This window comes from Diorhabda sublineata, chromosome X (assembly GCF_026230105.1).
Source record: "Diorhabda sublineata isolate icDioSubl1.1 chromosome X, icDioSubl1.1, whole genome shotgun sequence".
NCBI classification, from domain to species: domain Eukaryota; kingdom Metazoa; phylum Arthropoda; class Insecta; order Coleoptera; family Chrysomelidae; genus Diorhabda; species Diorhabda sublineata.
The window spans coordinates 31,236,919-31,260,988 of record NC_079485.1 but is presented as its reverse complement, the minus strand read 5'-3'; the positions used below and the strand labels follow the sequence as shown (position 1 = coordinate 31,260,988).

The window sequence follows — 24,070 nt, the reverse complement described above, 5'->3', positions numbered from 1 at the left end:
GCTTAACTGAAATGTTTCCAATTATTCTTTAATAATTACAGGGTTCAATTGCAGCTGGATTAACAGAATCGTTATGTTAATTCTCTGAAATATTACCGTGCTTTTCATCAATGTACTCGTTATCTGTGGAAAATAGTCTCAAATTGCGTCCACAATAAAAAATATAATAATATGAATACTGAAATGAATACAAAATAAATAGATATCTACATGTAAATAACCCATTAGTATGTGTTCAATAAAGAAAACATTTCAATTACTGTTTGGGTTTTTCATCATCATCATCCACTGCCGGATAAAGTTATCATCTAGTGCAGTGATCACAAACAGTCGATTGGCAACACTGAGTGTCTAGGAGCACTGCAGCTGATTAGTCTTTTCCGAAGTTACACGTTTTTGTTTCGCAGACTGTTATTGTCACGCGTGTAACCAGAGTGAGGTTATGTCTGTGCCATATGTGTTCAATTCACGTGTACATGTTTGAGCTCTTTCCTTGTATATTTTTACTATGACTAGTTTAAGCAAAAAGCCGAAAATTCATCACTATCATGCAGAGTGGGAAACCGAGAAAGATTATCCGCTGAACTCAGCTCTGAGAAGAGAGAAGCTGATGTACAACATTTAACACTAGATAAGAACAAGGCAGCTACCGAGGCGTCATTCCGGGTTTCAAAGGTCATCGCTCATAGGACACCGTACGAAGATGGTGAGTTGATTAAAACTGCATTTTTAGAAGTTGCAAATACATTATTTGATAACTTCATGTCTGCTATTAAATCTGTTCAGCTTTCTGCTAATACAGTGATGCGAATAGCTGAAGCTGAGTTCTGATTAAGTTTCACAGCTTAAAACTGATTTTAATCGTTGTAGTTGTTTGTCCTTACAACTTGACGAATCAACTATAATTGATACAGCTCAGTTGGCTATTTGTGTAAGAAGATTTTGAAACAAAAGAAGAGCAGGTAAAGGTTGTGCCGCTTACTGTGCATACACCTGGAAATGATATATTTTTAGCATTTAAAAGTGAATTGAATCTTAAAACATTCCCGTGAAGAAGTTGATCGCCCCAGCTACGGATGGAGCTCCTGCAATGGTAGGCGTGAAGAAAGGATTTATTGCCTTGTGTCCTACCAAAATTTTTAACTTACTATTGCATCATACACCAGCAGTCACTGTGTGGAAAGTTCTTAAGTATGAGCAATGTCATGAAAACAGTTGTCAAAAAAGTAGATAAAATAAGAGCACATGCACTTCAAAGGCGGCTGTTCAGAGAACTAATTGAAGAGCTAGAATTCTAGTACGGTGATCTGTTGCTTCATACAGAAGTTCGTTGGCTTAGCAGAGGCAGAATAATGAAACGTTTCAAAGAGCTGCTACCTGCAGTGGTGAAATACTTGAAATATCGGGGGTGAGCATCTCACCGAACTTGAATATCGCACATGGCTACGAGATTTTTCTTTACTAACTGATATAACTGAAGAGTTGAATGGCTTAAACTGGCAGCTTCAAGACAAATATAAGAACATCGGTGGAATGATTTCAGATGTAACATCATTATCAAAAAAGCTCGAGTTGTGGGAGAAGAATATTACCCAGTTTCAATACAAGCACTTTCTAGTCTTTCCAAGCAGACCGTTGACAAACAAAATCCTCCACAACACCCCAGCAATAATCAATAATACGAGGAACTTGACCTATTTAAAATCTCTCTCTACCACTGAAAATGTCTGGCCTCTAGTCCCCAAAGAAAAGTATCCAATTGTGGTTCAAGTTGCATTCAGATTAAAAGCTATGCTCAGTTCTACATACTTGTGTGTATGAAATTTTTAAGAAACAAATATAGAAACTGACTGATGAACATTTGGACAACTGCATCAGAATGGCGACTACAACATACTCTCCAAACTTCAAGGAAATACTTGATGGCCAAAAAGATTTCCACCCCTCTCATTTAAATGAACTTTAAAACTTTTTTTGTTACATTTCCTATATATTTTCATTAATACTATAAAGAAATGTTCGTTTGTAATAAACTGGTTTAAATTTCATTTTGTGTACTTTCTTTGGCCACATATTCCTAGGTAGCTCACTAAAAGGTTTATAAATGCTAGGATGGCTAACTAACTCAAAAGTTTGGCGACCACTGATCTAGTACAATCCGTCGGTCTCTATCTTTAGCGATATTTATTTAGATTCCTACGACTCCCTTCATCCATCCATCTTCTTCATATAATATCCAGTTATATATCCTGCCCATTATCACTCCTTTTGATTTCAACTCCATAATTATCATCTTTTTTTACAGTTCATTTTGTCAGGGTAAGCCTCCGCCCTATAGTCACACATCGCTTCTAGTCATTCTTTCTTAACTTCTCGTTTTATAACTTAGTAGAATGAGTATCAGTTTAGGAATACATAGAAGGCGTGAATATATTCTTCTTCTTTTTCCTCTTTCAATAGGACCGGGTAGTATTCAATGCTGGCCCTCTTCCTGGATCTTCCTGAGAAGTTTAACTCCAGCTCTAGTACCACCTCTTTGGTGGTCTGCCTACAGGTCTGCATGTGTTCGGTCTCTGAGTTTTAGCCCATCTATCTTCTGGCGTTCTTTCTACGTGATCCGTCCAGAATCTTTTTCGTGCCCTGAACCGTCTAACCACATCCTGTACGCCCAATTCTTCTCTTATGTCATCACTCCTTGTGGTTCCCAGTTTTTTCATCTCTATGGTTCTCGTTATTCTTTTTGTTGTGAATATAAAAAAGCATATATCGGTTGAAAAAACTGAATATCGAAGATGCACAGTGAGTCACAGATATTTCATGCGTTGTGGGAAGGGTTGTCAGTCCGGGATACGGCGCAACGAATCCATAAGTGATCTTATGATCTCATTGATCGCTTTCAATCAGTGCAAGCTTCCGACCTCTTTAAACTATATTATAGTGGTTGAAAATATTGAATATCGGAGATGCACATTGAGCCACAAATATTTCGTTGTGGGAAGGGTTTTGATCCGAGACACGGCGCGGCAGAAATATAACCCACATCTCGAATCAAAAACGGATAAGAAGAGATGATGTTGGAGTGGAGATTGGAGAATTTTAGTGATAGTATGGGCGTACATGAAGCAAGGTATATCAAAAATCTGTTGCTGAATTTGAAAAATTACCAAGAGCTAACCATTTTAGCTGTTTGGTTATTTATTCCTCTTGTTCGTATTGTACTTTGTCAGGTCCCCGGATGTTGCAAATCATAATGGCCAGTTGATAGTTTTAGGTATCTATGGGTTGTCAAAACTTCACGAACTACATTTTCCCTGTTTGCATTATATTCAATATACTTGGTTTGGTTTCCTCCACAGACATTCTAATCAATTACCAATTTAGAAAGCTGAACAACAATATTATCCTCAATTGTGATAATGAAAATGAAATAGATGAATAAACATTTTTCCGCGTATAAAAAAGCGCATAAAATTTAGCAAACACTTTCGTAAATATATCCCACTTTCTTATCTATTCAATTGTATTTAAGTTTTATCTTATCGCTATCCTTATTATTCGACACCAATTATTTATCTGGTAGATTACACCAGATACTCAACTATAGGATAGCAGATATGCACTTTTGAATACAGTGTTAAAAATGGTTCATCCAACGAATTTATTAAGATCAGATTCTGACGGGGCTCAGCGTTTTGCTGCTCCGGTAGAAAATTATTGGAATGAAATCGATTGTGGTATAAAAGCGTTGCCATGCTTGGCAGAGAGGTTGCACTTACAAAAATTAGCGAAATTATCAGTTTTTGTGACAGTGCTTTCGATAATAGGATACTTGCGTGGTCTTATTGTTGCTTATATGAATGGTACTTCGCAACTTTGGATTAAACATTACAATTTCCCCAGTTTTGCCACAAGTAAGTCAATTCTATTTGTTGTTTTCAGTGATTCATTTAGATAGATAGCATTATTAGTTATATCTATTCAGTATGGTATCTATTCAAGTTGAATTATCATACATGTGAAATAAGATTTGAAAACTCATACGAGTGATATTTGCTAATGATTTTACTTTTGATTATCATAATAAGAATGTACCCACATGTTTTGAAATATTCATAATATCTAATTTTAACTTCCTGGCGTGAAAACTATGTCAAACTACATACACGAAGTGAGCAATAATATAAAATAATGATAAATAATACGAATGAAAGTTTCATTATACTTTTAAAAAAGTATCACGTACCGGGTGCACCGGCCGTCGACTATAGAACGGTAATTGATTATATTACAGATTCAGGAAAAGCTCTGATTTCTTTTAACAAATTTGGATAGAGGCAAAAAAATTTAAGTATGTCTTTTAAAAGTAAACTAAATTAAGATTAAAATAGCGAGCACCGCATGTCAATATCTTTTTTCTGTGCCGAAAGTATACAATATATACAGCATATATTTTAAGTTTATTGTATGTAGATAACACATTGTTTAGTATTTGCTTAGCAGCCATCAATAGTGAACGTTCTCACAGAATTTGTATACATATAAACAAAAATTGATCATAGTTATGTGATACAATACTTTTAATTGAAATGCATTATCCTAACCAATATAAAAGCTGAACTAGATTCTACTACTTCGTTATCAAACAGTAAAATATTGGGTAGCAGAGTTTAAATTAGGACGTAGGACATGCGAAGACCAGTATCACAGTGGTCGACTAATTGAGGTGACGACTTAAGAAATCTTGAAGAAAATTCACAAAGCGATACTGAATAATCGTCAACTGATAGTGCACGAGCTACCAGACATAGTAGGCATTTCAAAAAATTAACGGAAAATTTGACATGAAGAAGTTGTGCGCGTTTGCTCATAATGGAACAAAAACAGCATCGTCGAATTTTTGCGCCATAACTATGGATGAGCTCCGTCTCGCCAGCAATGCAAAGTCGGGAAATTGTATTTAGAAAAATGCCAAAATTAGGTGCTCTCTAATTTTTACAGTAACGGAATTTTCTTATTTTTATACAAACAATCACCTCCTGTATATTATTATTAATACATGTTGATTAGGAGTATTTGAAGGAATTAAATATTTTAGCAAAACCTAGGCACATCGAAATTACATAAAACTAACCCACACTTTTCATGTCGAGTTAAAAATTTGAACAAATAGAACATTTCGTCTAAAAAAAATCATATATTTGTTATGTTCAATTACTTTCGGGATATCCTATATAAGTAATTAATATTAATATAGCCGTAAAAGAAGAAATTCTGAAAAATGATTCTCCCACTAGAAATTGTATGTATACATATGTGTGATTCACCTTGTATACCAATTTTCCATTTTCCATTTTTAAACAATTGTTTTGTCCCCTGTATAACAAAACTGAAAGTTCACTACTACACATTAAATATAATTAAAGTATCAGTTTTTGTTTCGAACCTATAATGGTTATATTCTGAATTTTCAAATTCTTTTTATAACAAATCTAATTTTCAAAAAGTACAGATTATACAATAGAATACGGAAATACATACATTTTATAAAAATTACTCACCAGTTTTCATTGAAAAGTTTGAATTTTTTAAATGTTTAGAGAAAATCACAACGAACTGGTTTTAAAACGGTTTTATTAGAGTCTGCAGAAAATTTCATTCTGTATCAGTAATATGTTAGGTTAAGTTCGGTTATGTTAGGTTGTTATGTTAGGTTACGTTGGGTTATGTTGGGTTATGTTGAGTTATGTTGGGTTATGTTAGGAAAACGTGATCTTAGCAGCGCAATGAAAATAATTACAATACATTAATTGTTGAGTATTTCCTTATTGTGAAAATTACAGAGCACCTAATTTATGAATTGGCACCTAATTAGCATTTTCTAAATACAATTTTCCGTCTTTGCGTTGCTGGCGAAACGGAGCTCTATGGATGAAACGTAGGTCCATCAATTCACACCCGAAACAAAAGAACAATCAAAACAATGGGATGAAAAGGGAGAACCAACCGACTCCAAAGAAAGCGAAGACCGTTCCATCTGCAGGTAAGGTCATGGAGTCGGTTTTTTTGGATTTGCGTGGGATAATTGTCATTAACTATCTTGAAAAAGAAAAAACTATCAGTAGCGAGTATTATACGAACCTATTGCAACATTTGAGCGACGAAGTTGTTTCATCAAGAAAATTAGCCAGCTCAGACATCAGTTATTGCAATGGCCAAAATTAATGAATTAAAATGTGAATTGCTACCTCAAGCACCCTATTTGCTATAATTAGCCATCTCAAATTATTTTCTGTTCCCAGACTTGAGAAAATGGCTCGGTAGTCAAAGATTTTCCAACAGAGAAAGGATGATGTAGACAGTCAATGGCTATTTTGAGGAACTTGACGATTCTTATTATAAAAAGGGTATCGAACTTATTGAACACCTTAGATGATTAACTACGTAATTAGATATTCAAAATATCGTTTCTTCAATTTCTACCATCAATATTTTCACTTGTATCAAATGTATTAGACCAATCAAATTAACTTATTCACATCATTGCTTCCCTATCTGACTTCGAAAACTTGCTCTATGGTTTTGGCTACTTAATAGATTATAGTAGGGTTGTGGGCAGTCAAAGATCATTGAGCACGAAAGTTCCACTTCAAAATATCAAAGACCGGCGTCCTTGGAAAAGCTTGAACCTTTTGACGTCTAGGTAAACTGTGAGGCTTGTCTAAGTATTCGAATTTCGCCCTTGTGAGTGCTGGACATCTACAGGTGATGTGGTCTGCAATTTCTTTCTCCTCCGTGCACCAGTGGTACTCCGAGTCATCCATTATACTTATAATATGTCTTCTTAGATGACCGAGTACGGTTAACAGACCAATCACCAATCGAATTTAACCAGCCTGTTCAAGTGGAGCAGTCAGAAGGCTGATTTTGCTATTAGTCAAATGTGGATATACCATACTAAAGAAATAAAATGAAATTTTCGAGAAAGCGTGCGAGAGCTTTAACATTGAAGCGATTCAAATATGTACTGGATAAACTATGTGGTTTTTTTTAGACTGGATGACAGTTTCTAACGAAGTATTTAATGGTTTCTTAGCACTTTGTATTTCTTATTGGGGTGCTCGTCTACATAGAGCTTCTTGGATAGGAGGTTTCACAATGGTGATAGCGGTTTCGGGTGCAACTTTAACCATTCCAGAAATTTACCATCCGTTTACTGGTGTAGAAATTACCAATACAATTATAGGTGAGTTTATGAATGTATCATTTTTTTCAAATCTATGGTTTCAAAGTATTGAATTCAAATAAGCATTTTTTCTACTCCATGCTGCATAATATGTTTTGACTTGGAAAATTAGGATGTTATGTTTATTTTGTAGGTCCAAGTTTGTGCGGGGATCCAAATGGACAAAAATCTAGTAACAATACAAGCTTTGTGACATTTGATGAAGTTACTTTTGGTTATTATATTATTTTCGAATTAATTTTTGGTATAATGACGGTTTCATTCATTACACATGGTTTGTCTTATATCGATGATCATACCTCAGCCAAACATAGTCCTGTATTGATAGGTGTAATCTTGGCAGCACATGAATTTGGAAAATTTGGAGGGATATACAGTTCTTGGTCTCCTTTCATTTTACATATAAGTGGAATCTTTATTTCACCAAGTAAGTTGAAGATGTATAAAAAATAATTAATAAAATAATTACATACAAACGATAATTCCGTTTTAGTTTGGTTAGCGGTAATCATAGTAACGTTTTTGGCTGGATTTGTCATGGTACTTTTCCCTACAGAACTTCCAAGTATGGTGCTGAAAAAATCGGTGAATGACTTGGTGAATATAGCTTCTGGAGGTAATCGAACGGAAGAAGAAACTAATATTGATGGTGCATGTTTACTGAATATCGAAATTTCTCTTCTTTATGAAACTTATTTTTAGGTTTCTTTAGGACGGTGTGGAATTTAATAAATAACAATATTCTACTCCTTAACGTCATGTCTTTCACTTTGTTACAATCTGCGATGATTAACTTTGGTTTATTCGAGAAATATTTCAATCAATCAAAATATCACATTTCTATAGAAGACGATACTTCAGGTTATACGGATCCTAGCATCATGCAGTTCACTACCAATCTTCTGCAACAACCTTTCGTATCTATATGTTTGATAACTTCTGGATTTTTCATGGCAAAACTAAGACCTAGACTAAAATACTTAGTTTCTTGGAATATAACTGCTGTTATTTTAGTGATAATAATATTCTCAAGCACTGCTTTTTTAAATTGTAACCATCAAATTCAAAACGAACATAAACATTCCATAACAATTCCGTATTGTAGTAGTCACTGCGGATGTCCTGTCGAAGAATCATTCCAACCAGTATGTGTAGATGGAAAAACATATTTTTCACCTTGCTTGGCGGGGTGTAGAAATTTCACCACAGCTACTTTGGTAAGGTAGTTTCCTTAGATATTCCAAGGTCATATCTAATGGTAAATTGTATTTTTTTAAAATATAAATGTATAATAAGCGCTTTCGTAATGAGATTGTGGCAAAACTAAACTCCAAAGTGTACTATTTCTAATATATTTACTAGCTTTCGAATACTTCTCCAGGGACTGAAATTATGATCAAACTACAATGTAAAAATATCTACAAAACTAAAACAATGGTGAAAATTACTTACATTAATTAGTTGAGAATTGCGTTGTCTTGAATTTTATAATTTTTGTTTGAAACATTTAATTCATCCACTTCAATATACAAATTGGCGATTGGTAGAAATATTAAACTTATTGATTGTGGTTGCTTTAGAAATCGTTGTTAATTATCATTGGCTAGATTATGAATGATGTTTTATCGGGTATATTAGGTTATGTCATTATGAATGATGTTTAACATTGATTGGTTATATTATGAATGAGATTGAATTTTTATAGGCTAAGTCGTTTTGAAATTTAACTTCAATCATAACGATCTAACCTCTAAGAATTTAATTTCATTTATAATTTAACTACTAAAATTATTTCTATAGCAACCAGAATCAATAAGCTCAATATTTCTATCAAGCGTCAATTTAAATATTGAATTTCCAAGTTGATGAATTGAATGTTTTAAAAAAAATAATATCGCAATTCTTAACTAATTCATGTAAGTGTTTTTTATTATTATTATACTTTTATAGATATTTTTACATTGTACTTTGATTATAATATCAGTCAGTGATTATGAATACATAGATATTCGAAAGCTGGGAGATATATTAGGAATAGTACACTTTGGAGATAAATGATTATGATATCTATATTTTGATAAATACCATAGGTGGAACCGTCAATTTTCACACGTTGTTTCAAACTGATTTTCACATATATGAAAGCATATAAAAAAACTAAGAAGTGAAAACTAGAATATTTATAGGTATATGATAATTGTTCTTGTGGTACCACTGTTACTGAAGGATCCTGTGATGAAGAAAATTGCAAATTCATATTAGCATTAGCTCAAGTAAACAAAATTATAATAAATGGAATAGTTGCTAGTGCTCTCCTCGTAAATATTATAATTATCATGAGAGTTGTAAGACAACAAGACAAAGCAACAGCACTGGGATTAGAGTTGACATTTTTTGGAATAGTACCTTACGTACCGGTCAAAATAATTTATCACTTTATTACAGGTGAGTGCAGCATTATTTAAATCAAGTAAATGTCATATATTATTTTTTTTAGACCGATTCTGTGAAATCAAAAGTGAAAAAGGTTGTCAATACTTTTCCGAAAATTTCCCATTGGCTGTATCGTTAATAACAATAGGTTTAATGGTATGCGCTGTTTTTCTGTTAATAGCCTTATTTTTCATTGCGAAAAAAAATAATAAGAACGATAAAAATTATAATTCTGTTTATGAGTTGAACGGATTCAACGAAAATGCTACAAATAATAATAATAATTCACAAATAATCATCTCAGAAGAACAAATACCTTTCGTTAATCAGTCTAGACGGAATCCACCATTATCTAGACAAGAACGAATTCAATCTTACATAGAAGAAGGAGAATTAGTACCACCGCTTCTACCTCCCAAAAAGAAGAATACTAAACAAAGAAAAATCCTTACGAATACTCCGAGTACAAGCACTAATAGCAACATTTCTGAAAGCACAAATAAAAAAACGGATATATCGAGACCTGGTTCACGTACAAGTCACAGAAGGAACTCGAAAGCTTCAGCAGAATCCGATATGTCTTCTTTATATAGATTTGCAGATTCTATAGAGAATCTAGACGACAATTCTTCTCAATCGTCCAAGGTAAAAAGTCCAAGATCAAGTAGGAAAATAGACCACGAACCTAAATTGAGTTTAAACTCCGCAGAAGTAATGGAAACGGAATTTTAACGGTCGACGAACATTTTTGAAAATGCTCTCTGATTAATATTTGGTCGAATAGTATTGAAATAAGATGCAAGTTTTGAAGGGATATAAATAGTAGTTCATGTCTAATTTATTTTATTTTGTGATATAATTTTGTATAGAAAAAATTAAATTTTATGTATTGGATATAGTAGAACTTTTTACTTCTGCTCAAATATAGTAACGTATCCAGCTAGCGACGGAACGTTATGAATGATCTAAAATTTCATTTCGGCGTTTTTGAAAGAATTATTAAACAAACTGAAATCTACTTAAATGGTGCAGATAAAGGTCACGAACAAATTCTGTTGATCTTCAACGCCAAAATTTTGAGAAATCATTAGCAAATAAAAGGAATTGATTCTCTTTGGAAAGTAGGTAAGTCAATGGACTTCCATTGGAGAAAAACCAACAGAAAAAAATGAAATCCGTCCTTTAAGAATTTTTTATTCACATGACATCTAAACTTACAGAAATGAAATAAGATCGATTATGTCAATAGTCTGTCCCCTCATTGGAATTTTCATTTAAATAAATGTTTATCAAGGCATATGTGTACCAAAGGGACAAATACTAATTATTGTTCATTATTAATTTGTGGAAAAATTCTGAATGGGGAAGTTGATGATAATGACATTTGAATAGGCTACAACTGAAATTATTTAGTATTGTATATATTACTCTTAAGTTGTTTGTAACCAAATACCTTTAAAAACAGATAATAAAATAAAACCAATTTTTGTTTCTGATTTTCCTTGTTTATTCCTCCCTTAGTCTTAATTAGGATAATTTACCCACATAGTTTATATTTATTTTCACTTAATATTTATTCTTTCTGATAGTTACTTCGTATAAAGCAGGTTAAATCTTCTACAAGTTGTAATTGTAATCATCATTTTTTCAGTCCCCATGTAGTTTGTGTAGATACCTGTTATATTATGTAGCTCAAAATAATATAAACCCAAAGTTTCATTATACAAAAATCACAACACTTTATTCCAATTTCATGTTTTTTCTTTTTCCTTATTATTATTAATTGATTATTGATTAATAAGAAACCGTTTCCAAAGACAAATGACGGTTCATTTTTCGAAAGACAGTTTTCATATGCAAATAATGATTTATTATTTCAAAAGTAAATTTTTGATGAGATATGACGATTTGTTTTTGAAAAGACCTTTTTCATAGACAAACAAGAGTTTATGTTTTAAAGAAACTGTTTACGTAGATAAATTATGGTTTATTTTTTTTTTCCAAAAAGACAGTTATATACAAATAAAGGTTTTTTCTTTGTAAAAAAACAGTTTCGAAGGGAACTGATTTATTTTGTCAAAAAGACAGATTTTAAAAACAAAAAACGGTTTATGTTTTTGAAAACACAAATTCCATAGAAAAATAACGGTTTATTTCTTTTAAAGATAATTGTCGTAGATAAATAATGTTTTAGTTGTTCTAAAGACAGTTTTCATATACAAATAAAGGTTTTTTCTTTGTATAAAAACAGTTTCGAAGGGAACTTTTATGAAATAAAAGCAGATTTTAAAAACAAATAACGGCTTATGTTTTTGAAAATACAAATTCCATAGAGAAATAATGGTTCAATTTTTTTAAAAGACAATTGTCATGGACAAATAATGTTTTATTTTTTCTAAACACAGTTTTCATACACAAATAACGGTTTTTCTTTGAAAAAACAGTATAATAAGAGAAATAACAGTTTCAAAACAGATGGATGTCGAAGAGAAATGATTTATTTTGTGATAAGACAGATTTCAAAGTCAAATAATGATTTATTATTTTAAAAAACTCAGTTTTCGAATAAATATATATTTTATAGAAAAAGATGGATTTCAAAGAAAAATAATGATTTACATTTGATATTCAAATAAAAAGTTCTATTCTATAACAAAAAAATTTATTTAAAATTATAAAAATATATCACTTCACATCAACAGCCTCTTCTAATTCGAATTCCTCATCAAATATATGTAAGTCTTTCACAAAATACCAGACAGCAATATCAAATAAGGTACCAATAAATACAAAAGTTGCAGCTGTAAAATTTACTGTATATCTCAATGTTTCTCCATTGTAAAGCCAACAATTACCATGCCCTGCACAAGTTCGGCCCCAAACCAAGCAAGCCTTATCTAAAAGAGAATAGAAGATTCTTTAAAAACTAATTTGCGTGGTTAAGAGCGTATTTCCAATATAAGTAACAGATTATTTTACCTAGAATTATGCCAAAAAGTATAGGAGATGGAACAAAAGCACAAAGACTCATCATCATTAATGCAAAACCCATAGCTACTGCTTTATCTTTTTCTTCTACGCATCTAGAAAAAGTAAAAAGTATCATGAAAGACATGATGGGTATCGATTTGATTTTTTATCGCTTTTTTACCAAATCCTTGAACTTTATGTTATGTTGTGCTTTCAAATCTCCAATTGGATCAAAATACTATCCATAAATAAATTATTTTTATGAGAAAAAGCTAAGATCTGTGAGCTAGCTTTGCTGCAACATAAACTTCACAGCATTCTATTCTAATCATTCTAATCTAATCCGAAAAACTGTTTATAAAATCTTCACCTTTCACAAACCCACTTTTACGTTTTGTGGTCTAGTCAATTTCCTTGATGAAAATTGGGCTTTGATTGTGACGCAATAGAGAGAGAGAGAGAAAAAAAATGCTTCATTATCAAAAAATTATTCAAAATTTTCAGACAAATCGTGTAAGAAATAAAGACGCAAATAAAATAAAAAACTGAATATAATGTATACACAAGAAAATTAACTATATTAACTTTGGAAATTAAGTATACCGATATCCCAAATAATCCGAATTAAATATTATTATTTCCAGTAAAACCGCCTTCAAATAATTGTGAAATGCGGGAAGAGATGTTATAGATTTGATTTAAATTGGCAAGTGATTGTGCATTTTTTTGCATTGAAAAGTATCGAGCTCTTAACTAATTCTGAACGTGGAGTAGGTAGATAAAGGTAGTGCTCCGCGTTCCTAAGTGCAACGAAATTGGAGAAGCGTCCCTACCAATTAAGCAAATGGCTGGAAGAAAGATGAATAGGAAAGGAAGAGTCAATATTTTTAATCTGGCAGTGAACCCTGTTGTTTGATCTGAGTAAATCTCTGACAGCTCTCTTTTGTAGTTTGAAGATTCGCTCAAATTGAATCGCACCACACGTACCTACTCCAGAAGGGAAGGGCATATCGGAGATGTGACTCAATAAGGGCATAATTAACTGTTAAGGAGGTGGATAAATTCAGTTCTTTGGAAACTGATCTTAGTGCCAAACGACCCTGTATTATGCTTCGACATCATTTCAACAAATCTTTTGGTCAATATTTAGCAAATTGAAGAAACTACATATCATACCATAATTTTTGATCCCGCTTTAAAATTTTCATCAGGTTTTCGAGTGATATAATTCGACTTGTTCCGTTTGAAATTGTTTCCAACACAAAATTTATCTGATAAAATTTTTCGATAACAAAAAACAAATTATTTTTTGACTACAATATGTATAGATACCTGACAGTGACGAGAAAATTCGAAGCTCTTCCTGTAGCTCCGCTAAACTTCAAAAGGCATACGACAGCTAAGAAAATATAAAACTGGAACAAACAATCCACTTGACAAGTTCCCGGTGTAGCAAAACCAGCCTTTTGTGATGTGCTTTCCAATATTTTTTCCATTGGAAGTGTCTTTCCGATTTCTGTCATCCTTTCAAGACTAAGGACTTCATCTCGTTTAATACACGAACAATCAGAAAATAAGTTCGACCCATTTACGTTGATGACATCTCGGCAACCCGCATGACACGCGGATATGTAAGTCTTGCCATTTTGTGAACAAACTGGGTTGTATTTGATAAAGTCGCAGTGACAGCCCGAATTGCAGTTAGTTACAGATTTCAACCTGGAATAATTGAAAATTGAACTAACGAAAAATATTATAACATTCTCCCATTTTATTACTCAAAGATATTTTTAAACATACGTATTATTAGATAGAAAATCCAAATACAACAAAAAAACAGAATTCGGTGGGTGGTCAAACAATCTCTTTTTTGTCTTGGCTAAGTATGAAAAAATGTCCTAATGGAAAATCATTTTTTTTTAATGCGGTCGCATTACTTTACGTTATCAAGTAATAACATTTTTGAATATAATCGATGAACAAAATCCCATGACTAACCCCAAAAAGCGGTCGCCATCACTTTTCAGACATATTTTAGAGCAGGTTGACCATTTGCTCTCCACTGTCTTCATTTTTTTTGTTTCAGTTGCCATCCATAGTTATGAATCCACAAAAAATGCGACTCATTTTGCTCAAACAGCTTTAATAATGCCTGGGAATTGATCATTCGAATGCGCTTTCGGTCCAAAGTGAACGGAGAGCTCACGCATGCCTAATTCTTCAGTTAGTATATGAGAAATACGTTCTTTTGATATGCCGATATCCTTTTCTATCTCCTTAACCTCAATTGGACGTTAGCCCAGTACCATTTGGTGCACTTTTTCAATGTATTTGACCCTCCTGAACGCTCAAGCTGCCCACAATTTTACGGTCGTAAATGATGATACAGTCCCATTTGCGTGGACGTATTGCCTTTCGAAAACAAATATTCAATGACAACTTGATATCCAATTTTTCCAATTTGCAGAAAAAGCGACTAATTTAGGGAAAATAAAGGGAAATGAAATAAAATTTTAGTAGGATATCTTGAGGTTAAAATCGGAAACTTTCGTACTGACCCAAACCAATCCACTTATGACTAAGGTAAACTTACTTAAATAGGCCTGTTTTAATCTCAGAAATATGAATAATATATAATTTATACTCACTCTCCGTTGGGTAATAAGGGTGTTTTGTTATCTGTATCACTACATCCCAAATAAGCGTAAGATATAATTCCACTAACAGATATCAACCCAACAATAACATTCCATCCAGCCAGTTTTCTCGCTTTCGGTTTATATTTGGAAATGACAATTCCTGAAAGCAATATACCAATTGCTGAAAAAATTAACCCCACACTGCCTGTTATCAAACTTGAGGCCGACGCGGACTGCCTATATTGAGTTTCTATATATTTCGGTAGAAATATCCAATAAGGCATGTATCCCAGGAAATAGAAAACTGCTGCAGAGTTGTTCATCATTAAAATTGGATTTTTCATCACTCTTTGGAAAGTTTTTATCATATCTGAAATACGTTATGCAGTTAATTCAAAGTTTGTGAATACAAAGATAAATTTAAAATATAGTGAATTTAGTGCGAAAAGTTAAATACAGCTGAAGTTTTATAACACTCATTATGTATCGATACTTCGTATATCTTTCCAATAATTAAAATCTAAAGATTGCGAAACACTACATTTTTTTAGTTAAAATATTAGGCTAGATTTTAGCTCGAAAAAAGTGTTATTTGAAGACATCCTTTTTGTCTGATCCATAGGTGCATATTTCGCAATCAGTCTATCAATATATGCTGGTTAAGAAGGGTTATTGAATTTAACTCTATTCATATTCATGAAATTAGATACCACTCGACTTCTAGCTTTTCATGGATCCACGAAATGTAGATAAAAAATACTCCACCAGAAATACAACAAAACCTTCGTTTTAAGGCTCTTCTCTGCCGTTTAAACATCGAAAAATACCGTATCAAAGACCAACAATAGTCAGATATCATTTTCGTATCATAGAAACTCTGGTAGAGCTCTTCCAAGATGCTTATATCCTGATCCATATGCTCTCCTTTCCGTTTCCTCATATCTCCAAAATTTCCCGGAAACCTGTCCAGGTGACTATGAAATTTTATGCCCATATTACACTCGATATTTTTCAATTTTACCAGGCTTCCCAAAGTTCATATAACTAACTAACCTATCTTTCGTAAGGTGTTTAATTTGGGGGCCATCAAAAATATCAGCCTTAATCTTTTCCATAGTGAGCTGTAGAAATTTTTGGCAAAATAAACGTAATTCTCGTCTTTATCTAGTCATTCAACTAACTGTTTCATGATGCCCAGTTTTATTTGTAATGATAGAAGAATAATTTTGTCAGGAGCTACTAATGAATTCTGAATTACATTTTTCTCTCCAGGTTTCATATTTTCTCTCAAGGTTCATTTTCTTTTTACCCAATAGTGGCGTTCACGTTATAAAAATAACAGTCTTCGAAATGATTTTGAGGCTCTCTCCAAATAGTCGGTGTTGCAAATTCTTCTCTCACCTCTGGATTATCTTAAATACTCTACACACAATTTACAAACCCAATTGGGAGTCCAAGACTTCTCATTTTTATCCAAGAGCATCTCATAATACTCAATATAGGTATTTTACACCAGCTCTGCCATAACTTTTCTACATTATTTGAGCACATGTATAGCAAAAATGATTTTCTCCAGTAGTCCAGTCAATCAGGAGTTTTTCCAAAGATTTTTGGTCCCGGCAACCAATTGATATTAACGTGTAACTTTAAGTCAAAATCAATGTATGAATCGATTTTAAAAATATGCATACACCTGGCATTGTCTACGGGTTTGCAGCCAACCCTTCTAGTTGGTGGAAAATATAATCTATATGTGCAGGAATGGATAAAAAAAAAATAATTCCTCAAAAAAATGTTGTATAGAAATATTTATTTAGCCATTATTTCTTAAGTTATGTGTACTTGGAAATATTCAATTTTCGTGTAAAAAAACGGTTTTTTGAAAATAACTTTGAAAATGTACATCAAAAATGTAACAAATAAAGTTGACCATTAGAAAGGAAAATAATTAGATCTTTTTTTACTTAAAAATTTGATCTTTTGTTTGTTAATATATGACAAAAGATATCGCAGATTGTAGTTAAAAGCTAGACCCACTGTTCTTGAGCTCTTTGACCTTGAGTTTTTAAAAAACGAACAATATTCGAATTACCAGAATTACCAGGAATGATAGCATTCAAAATTTTCTTTAAAATTGTTTTTGGATAAATTTCATAGTAATAAAATTAAAAAAGTAGTCGCGGGATAACTAAAGCTAGAAAGATTCCCGTCCAACAGATTGGGCATGGATAAACAAAGGAAATTCTTTACAACCAATTAAAATGACCAATCAATCTGCACCAGAACAACTTCTGAAGATGATAGTTTGCAGCTGCAAAAAGAATGGGGCACAACTTGTGTGTGTGTCGATGAAACATAATCTTACATTCGATTTATTTAAAAATAATGAAAAATTTATTATATACATTATTTTAATTTTTCTTTCAATCATTGAGAAATATAGTACGCTAAAATAAATATAAAATAAAGGAATTAAATTTTTTTTCCATGAATTTCATGATTAAAGGGCTGTTTATAAGGGTGAAAATATTATTATGAATTAATGTTTGGACCACTAAGTATTACAATGATTATTAGTTATTATATAGCATTGGGAAGCAATCTTAAAGCTGAAAATAATCTTTTTATTTATAATTTTATCATCAAGGGTAGTTTATAGGGGTTGAAATATGATAAATATTATATTCCGCGATATGTAACGATCCGTTTTTTACTTAGAAACATCTGATTTCAAATAACGCTAGGTATTTTTTCAACTTTTATAATTATTCTGCAAAAGGGGTAGTTTTCACTCATTTAAAATAAGATGCCGGTGCTAACAACTTTTTCAAAATGATCTACAATTAAACTTAACCTTGCTGTACAACAAATTTTAAAGGTAAAAATGATAAAAATAAGCGTGAACATTATTAACCACAAAATTCGCGGTAACACACGGAAACTTGAATTTTGTAAATTAGTTTTATTACCTTTAAAGGAAGTTGGAATGTCGGTTTCCACATTGCCTCTGATTGACGATGTTTGTGATTGTTGCCTTGACAGATGTCGTTTTAGTAACTCCTTCCTCACAGCAGCTCTAGGTAAAGTCTTTGGAAACAAAGCTAGCAATGTTGAAAGAAAAAAAATCACAATTCCTAGGATAATCCATCCCAACCACCAAGCACCAAGCCATCTAGGATCGTTATTATCTATGATAGGGGTCAATGTCGGAGTGACATAAATCTTCAAGCACAGCGAAGCCAATCCATAGCCTAAAGCTGGACCTAGCATTCTTATGAAATAGCTAAAACCTAAAATTTTCCAATTATACACCAATATATGTATTAATATAGAATATACATACTAAAAAGGGCGGGTGTTTTAGATCTTTTGACGTTGTCGTCCATATAAGAAATCCCTAAAGTGTAGTATAAGGATCCCCCAATGCCGGATATGAACTGGGCTGCAAATAAAATCAGCTGTGGGGTATAATTCCCTTCTTCCAATTTACAGCTTTTGTGATTAACTTTCCTATTTTGACATAAATCTTTTCTCTGATATGATAACGAGTGATTTAAATATTCATCATACGAAGAGTTGCTGTAGTGCTTGTGTTCCATCGTTAATGAGAGAGCATCTTCTCCAGCTCCGTATAGAAAATGTGGCGACGCTGTCATTATACAGAAAAGTACCACAGTGTACATACCCAGGGCCATCCATCTAGGCCTATGCCCTCTTCCTGCATAGTAACTCAAAATGGCGGAAACTAAGAGCTGGCTTAAGTCGTTTCCAACAGTTATTATCCCTGAAATGTGGGTTTTCAAAATATTGTAAATCATATTCGAGTATCAGAAAGACATTCTCTTTAGTTAGTAGAGTAATAATGAGACACTTTATTATACTGAGTGTTATAATGAATAAACTTTTTACACTCAAAAACAGAATAACAGAAATACGGGGTGTGATCGGGATATTATTTTAATAAAAAATAGACTGGAAGTCTATCTTGGAAGCTTCTTTCAAAATTAATTCAATCTGCTATGTTGTGACCTCTCTCAATTTTTTAAATGGTATAAAAATTTTCCTCTTGAGCACAAATAGTCGTGTGGCGTATTATCATTAAAAAGAAAGCCGTAGGCCCATTTTTCAGATCTTTTTCTTCGCAAACTTCCCAGTACATCAAAAGTTTTAACGAATTTGTTTGTCATGATTATCACTACTGTTCATGGAAACATCTTCTTCTTCTTCTTCTTGTTCATTTTTAAGATCTCATGATCTGTTCTGCAGTTCCTCTGTATCAGCTCCTGGGAGGTGGACTGCCAGCTGTTCATCTATCTCTTAGGTGGTCTTCCGGGTTCTCTTTTCCCTATTGGTTTCCCTTCAAGTACGATACGTAGCAGTCTATTCTCTTCTCATGTGGGCGTACCAGTATATTTTTCTTTGTCTCCCCCATCTTACGATGTCTTGCACCCTGATGTCAGTGTTCCTGATTCGATCTACTCCTGTTTTTCCCACTATAGTCCTTTCATTTCGGTTACCCGAAGCATGCTTTTCACGGAAACATGATATCACTAAAGTGGCTATAATAGCAAACTGACAAGCCAAAACTGGTACAAACATGTTTCAAAATATTGTGAAGAATTCGCTGTTAATTCGTTTTTGTTTTAATAAATTATTGAAGCTAAAATTTGTTCGATGGGCCGCCTATATCTTTGTATTTTTTTTGTGCCACGTTTACCTTAGTTTTTATGACTATTTTTATAGAGACAATTTTGAAAAAGTCTTTTTGTTTGTTTCCGGAAACCAGAGATTTCCAGTCTAAGGATCTAGAATGGATTATATAAAACGAGTGTCTAGCAGTCGTAGTCAGTTAACAATTTGATGTCATAAGAACATTGACAAATGAACTTGAAAAGGGTATTCAAATGAATTAGATATTAAGTGTGTACATAAATACAGAGGATGTCATAAAGAATATCAGTTTTCATATGTGAAAATTCTAACGCCCAATTTAAATATTTCGTAACCGGGTCAGTCTATGTTGAGTACAATTGCTTTACTATTTTAAAACAGTCTCTTTTTGTTTATTGAGAAAGGAAAATATGTGAAAATGAAGGGAAAGACATAGTTAAAGAGCAAACGGAAAAGCGTTGGTTTAATCGTTTCAACAGTGAAGATTTGACGCGTGTAGATCATTCGCACTCAGGTGGTCCACCTGCGTGGGGTATTAAGGGTACAAGGTGAGCAGTAGAAAACCAGGCTAGTACCAGGACTCGCCGATTATCGGACTTCCTATTTGAAGTAATTAGATAAGATCTATAAAAGTTGTTGAATAGTACCACATGAATTAACCGAGATCCCAACCAAACGTTGAATAAGGGCTTTTTGCCCGGACTAAAGATGAACGCATTGTTACCGAACCTGGAAAATAGTAGTTAGACAAAGATCATTTATTAGAACCCGTAAGTAAGCTCGATTCGACTTATCGAGCTATCAATGCCGAGATATATAGTGGACAGTTGATGCGAATATATCAGGTTTTATTGGAAAAATATCCAGGTTTAATTAACCGAAAGCGGGTTCTCTCATAAAAAAGACAATGCTAAACCACACACTTCAAAAGTTACGCGGCATTTAGATCAGACCTGGCACCGTCAGATTATTTTATTCAGATCCATGGCAAAATTCTTGCGTGGAAAAAATTTGAGTTCGAACGAGATGTAATGCGACATTTAAGCCCAAAGGATGATTTATCAAGGTCTCAAAGAGCTTGCTGAACGTTGGGTTAAAAACATAGAATTCATTGGGGTGCATCGCATATTAAGGCTTTCAATTTGTATATTTATAATAATAATATTTATAATAATAATAAACAAAGTGATAATTTGAACCTGGTATTATTTATGAGACACCCTCTATATTAGTGAATAGTTTACTGTTACAAAGTGTGTATAAATGGGCTCCAGCGTTTTGTAATGGAAAAATAATATTTCAATATATATGGGGATGTCCAGGAAAACAGAATTCAAATGATGGTTTAAATCATTGAAGAACACCATAATATTTTCATATCACGATTTAAATCACGTGTATTTTCATAGAAGTGCGTGACACATACATTTTTACAACTGCTGATATTTATGTTGATTTTATAGATCTCATTTGAGGTATATAATAAATATTTGAATATATTTATTTAATAATACTAAAAAAGTTTTGCGTAAAAGTGTACTGTTATTTAATATTAGTAATCCTTTATTAACAATTTTAATAATCTGTATTGTTTATATTATAAAAATTTTTATTATATTACGTAATGTAGAAAGAAATATATAGAAAATAATATTTTGGAACATGCATTTCAGAAAACAAAATTATATTTCGAGAAAAAAAAATTTCCAAGAAAACACTGTAGTTTAAAAATATTATCACACAATAAAAAAATATTTATTAACGTTTTTTCCAAAAAAAAACAATGAATATTATTGCTCCATATTGAAATTTGAAGGTAATTGAGGTTATATATTTAAAAATAGCGTTATGGAGCATGAAGAAACCAAAAACTTTATTGATTAACTGAATTTTTTTACCTCTAAATATTATAACAAATCATATTTCTAAAAAACACTTGATAAAGTCGAATCAGAATTTAGAAATTCGTAGACCCGTTAGGAATTTTAATGAATGAACATATAAAAAGTTATACCTGTGGTACGACTTGGAATTTTAAATCTCTTTTCCAGTGTTGTGATGGTACCATTAAAATAAGAATAGGCTGCTGAAAAAAAGCATCCAAGAATACCATACAAAATCACATAAGCTTTTTTGTTGGCAAATTTTTGAAGAAAAGCTCCTTTTATAAACCATAAACCACATGAAGTGTCTTTGGTTAAACTAAGTTCTTCAAGAAATTCACTTTGACTGCTGATAGTGGGTAAGAATACTTGAATTTCTTCAACGATTGTCACTTTATTTCCTTCCATGGGATCTGTCAAATACACTCTATCGTATATACAAAACTTTTTGGTAAAAACTTACGCCGTTGTAAATGCGAAATTGACTAATTGAAAGCATAACTGAATCTCACAGTTGAACCAACTCGGAGAACATGTCGGTGTATTCAATCAGAAAAGTTTGTTTTCTGTAATTCAATTTAGAAATTAATTCAGTTGATAAAACTTCAACGGGATTTTTGTTTTCGCTCACTGTAAATTTTCCTAGAACAATGTGATTTGTATTTAATTAATTTAACGTATATTATTTGTTTTTTGATATGACGACATTCTTAAGTTTTCTTATCCATGTTTCAATATTAAATTTAAAGGAACAGATCACGAATTTTAGTTTTTAATTTATAAATATACAAATATACAATTTTCAAAGTATTTTCCGGTACCTACGTAAGTCTGCCTTTCCACGTGATTGTTAATATATAAGGGTGGCTCATATATAAACCGGAATATTAATATAAAACATTTTGTTACAGAGGTACAAAGCTGAAATTTGTTTCTACACAATTTTGCCACTTCTCCGGAAGCTTTCGAATGTCTTCATCATCATGAAAATCTCTCGTCTTGTCACTTAAGGACTCTACCTACGCTCTGCTTTCGAATATCAGTCCGTCAAGTGCCTATTGCAATGGATTAGATAAATAATAGTCATGTGGCGACAAATCGGGACATTAGGAAGGTGCTTCAGTGTTTTTTAACCCAATTCGTGCAACGTTTTCATCCTGAGCTGAGCTGTATACGATCTGAACTTTAGACAGGTTTTACCATATTTTTAAGGAGATTACTATAATACTACGCGATCACAATTCGTTGTTCTGTAAGAAAATTATCTGCAATTACTCCTCTCATGTCTCAAAACACAGTACACAATACCTTCCTCGTTTCAACTGGCGCGCAATTGTCTTTTTTTCTCCACTCCACAGACGCGTGTTCACTCTCTGGAATATAGTGGCGTACCCAAGTCTCATCTGTTGTGACTATTCGCTGCAATACATTTTCTCCTCGAAATTGCAGGTTCCAAGAAGTAAAAACTTCATCAATTATCTCAGGTGTAAGTTCTAAGCAACGTAAAGCTTAAAGGCATTAGCTGTTTGTTCCTTTCGATATAGCTGACTTGTTAAATTATTTTTATTTTAGAAAAGTAAATGGATCGACTCTGTTTTTTGACAAATAGAGATCATTCCTCTCTCAAGAGATGCAAGAAAAATTTTGTTGAGCTCATCTTCGGTTATTTTGCTGAGTTAACGTTTGAAATAATCACGCTTTCCTCAATTTTCTTGAGGCTACCAGGTTAGAATATCAACCACGACTGATATGGGTGGATAGAAGCTAGACGGTTGCCTAGGATGGTTTCGGAGGATAAGATGGTAGTGGCGGGCCACTGTGGCTAGCGTCGCGCATTTTTAGATACCATACATCTACGACCCAACAAATGCGGCATCGAGTAAGGGAATTCAACAATTGTGTTTTCCCTAGTTTCCTCTAGCTTGGCAAATTCTTTTTGTCAGTCTAATACTCTTCTACAAAAGCATCTAAGCTATCTAGGTTGTTATTTCGCAATTTTTTAAATTACAGGTTTTATATTCAAGTCTTATTTCATTGTTTCGTTTCTATTTCGATCGACACCTCTAACTCAGGGTAAATAGCTCATTTCTGCTTTTTAGGGGATGAAATTGACTATCACATTTCAGTAAATGGTAATTATCACTGCAAAATGAATACGGGGCTTTTGAACAATTGTTTGAAGGTATCATTCAACTTTTGGAACCAAGATTTTACGTCTTCATGGAAGATGT

The 24,070-nt window shown here is 32.7% G+C and overlaps 2 protein-coding genes across 3 annotated transcripts; one reads left to right on the top strand and one right to left on the bottom strand.

Moving 5' to 3' along the window:
• The first annotated feature begins 3,578 nt into the window (after positions 1-3,578).
• LOC130451694 (solute carrier organic anion transporter family member 2A1-like) lies at positions 3,579-11,172 on the top strand. Its single transcript, XM_056790879.1, has 7 exons — positions 3,579-3,911; positions 7,052-7,243; positions 7,377-7,670; positions 7,737-7,892; positions 7,946-8,460; positions 9,430-9,688; positions 9,741-11,172. Exons 1-7 carry the CDS (start codon positions 3,641-3,643, stop codon positions 10,406-10,408), a joined length of 2,355 nt encoding a protein of 784 aa, XP_056646857.1. The 5' UTR covers positions 3,579-3,640; the 3' UTR covers positions 10,409-11,172.
• An 872-nt stretch (positions 11,173-12,044) lies between these two features.
• Positions 12,045-22,520, bottom strand: LOC130451693 (solute carrier organic anion transporter family member 74D). Of its 2 annotated transcripts, XM_056790876.1 has the most exons (8): positions 22,303-22,483; positions 21,971-22,252; positions 18,629-19,069; positions 18,255-18,575; positions 15,295-15,655; positions 13,979-14,365; positions 12,656-12,759; positions 12,045-12,573 (listed from the first exon to the last, which is right to left on the bottom strand). In XM_056790876.1, the coding sequence occupies exons 2-8, from the start codon at positions 22,245-22,247 to the stop codon at positions 12,362-12,364; spliced, it is 2,103 nt and encodes a 700-aa protein (XP_056646854.1). In that variant the 5' UTR covers positions 22,248-22,252; positions 22,303-22,483; the 3' UTR covers positions 12,045-12,361. The 2 variants fall into 2 exon arrangements, with proteins under 2 accessions (XP_056646854.1, XP_056646855.1); XM_056790877.1 differs by having other exon boundaries at positions 21,971-22,520.
• Positions 22,521-24,070: the final 1,550 nt, after the last annotated feature.

Bases quoted from the DNA above. Each gene is read 5' to 3' on its own strand.
- LOC130451694 (XM_056790879.1), top strand. From the start codon at position 3,641: ATGGTTCATCCAACGAATTTATTAAGATCAGATTCTGACGGGGCTCAG. The intron at 3,912-7,051 runs GTAAGTCAATTC...GGTTTTTTTTAG, and splicing joins TTTCCCCAGTTTTGCCACAA to ACTGGATGACAGTTTCTAAC. The intron at 7,244-7,376 runs GTGAGTTTATGA...TTTATTTTGTAG, and splicing joins AATTACCAATACAATTATAG to GTCCAAGTTTGTGCGGGGAT.
- LOC130451693 (XM_056790877.1), bottom strand. From the start codon at position 22,247: ATGGAAGGAAATAAAGTGACAATCGTTGAAGAAATTCAAGTATTCTTA. The intron at 15,656-18,254 runs GTAATAAAACTA...AACGTATTTCAG, and splicing joins CATTCCAACTTCCTTTAAAG to ATATGATAAAAACTTTCCAA. The intron at 14,366-15,294 runs GTGAGTATAAAT...CAATTATTCCAG, and splicing joins CCCTTATTACCCAACGGAGA to GTTGAAATCTGTAACTAACT.